At 64.2% G+C, this 497-nt stretch overlaps 1 protein-coding gene across 1 annotated transcript in view; it reads left to right on the forward strand.

The window, feature by feature from the left end:
• Positions 1 to 275: 275 nt before the first annotated feature.
• Positions 276 to 497, forward strand: part of SMC3 (structural maintenance of chromosomes 3) — a 54,268-nt gene continuing 54,046 nt past the window's right edge. Inside the window, 1 exon segment of the mRNA XM_027775068.1 lies at positions 276 to 473. Within this exon segment, the coding sequence (XP_027630869.1) occupies positions 276 to 473 (198 nt within the window).

Below are 497 nucleotides of genomic sequence, written 5' to 3' on the forward strand. Positions count from 1 at the left end.
CCGGCAGCAAAAGAGAATAAAGCAGCAGCGCGGAGTCGGGATTCGGCATCCGGCGTTCCAGCTGTCAGCAGCATTCCAGGTCCGGCCGCCCCGCGCCCTGCGCAGGGTTTGCATTTTAAACAGTCCCGGGTCACGTGGTCCCCAGCGAGCTCGGCTATTGGCCCTCGGCTGCTCACTCCCGGCTTTGGCGCCGAACCTGCCCCTCTTGTGGACGCGACCATTGGCTCTGCGCGCAGAGGGGGTCCGCGTCAACGTCACAGGCCCGGCGTCTCCGCATGAGGCTTCCGACTAAGCGTACTGAAAGCCTCAGCGACAGAATCGTTTCGTCAAATGACATCCACATAAGAAGTCTGTGGAAAGCTAGTTTTGCCTACAGGACGAGCAGGCCCGAGCCCGACTTCCCCTGCGCTCGTCGGGGCCGCGGCGGTGGTTCCGTCCGCGCGCGACTCCGCCTCTACGGGCGCCGCCATTTTGTTTGACTGGAGGGGCGCGAGCGC

This window comes from Tupaia chinensis, unplaced genomic scaffold, assembly GCF_000334495.1.
Source record: "Tupaia chinensis unplaced genomic scaffold, TupChi_1.0 Scaffold000520_1, whole genome shotgun sequence".
Lineage (NCBI taxonomy): Eukaryota > Metazoa > Chordata > Mammalia > Scandentia > Tupaiidae > Tupaia > Tupaia belangeri.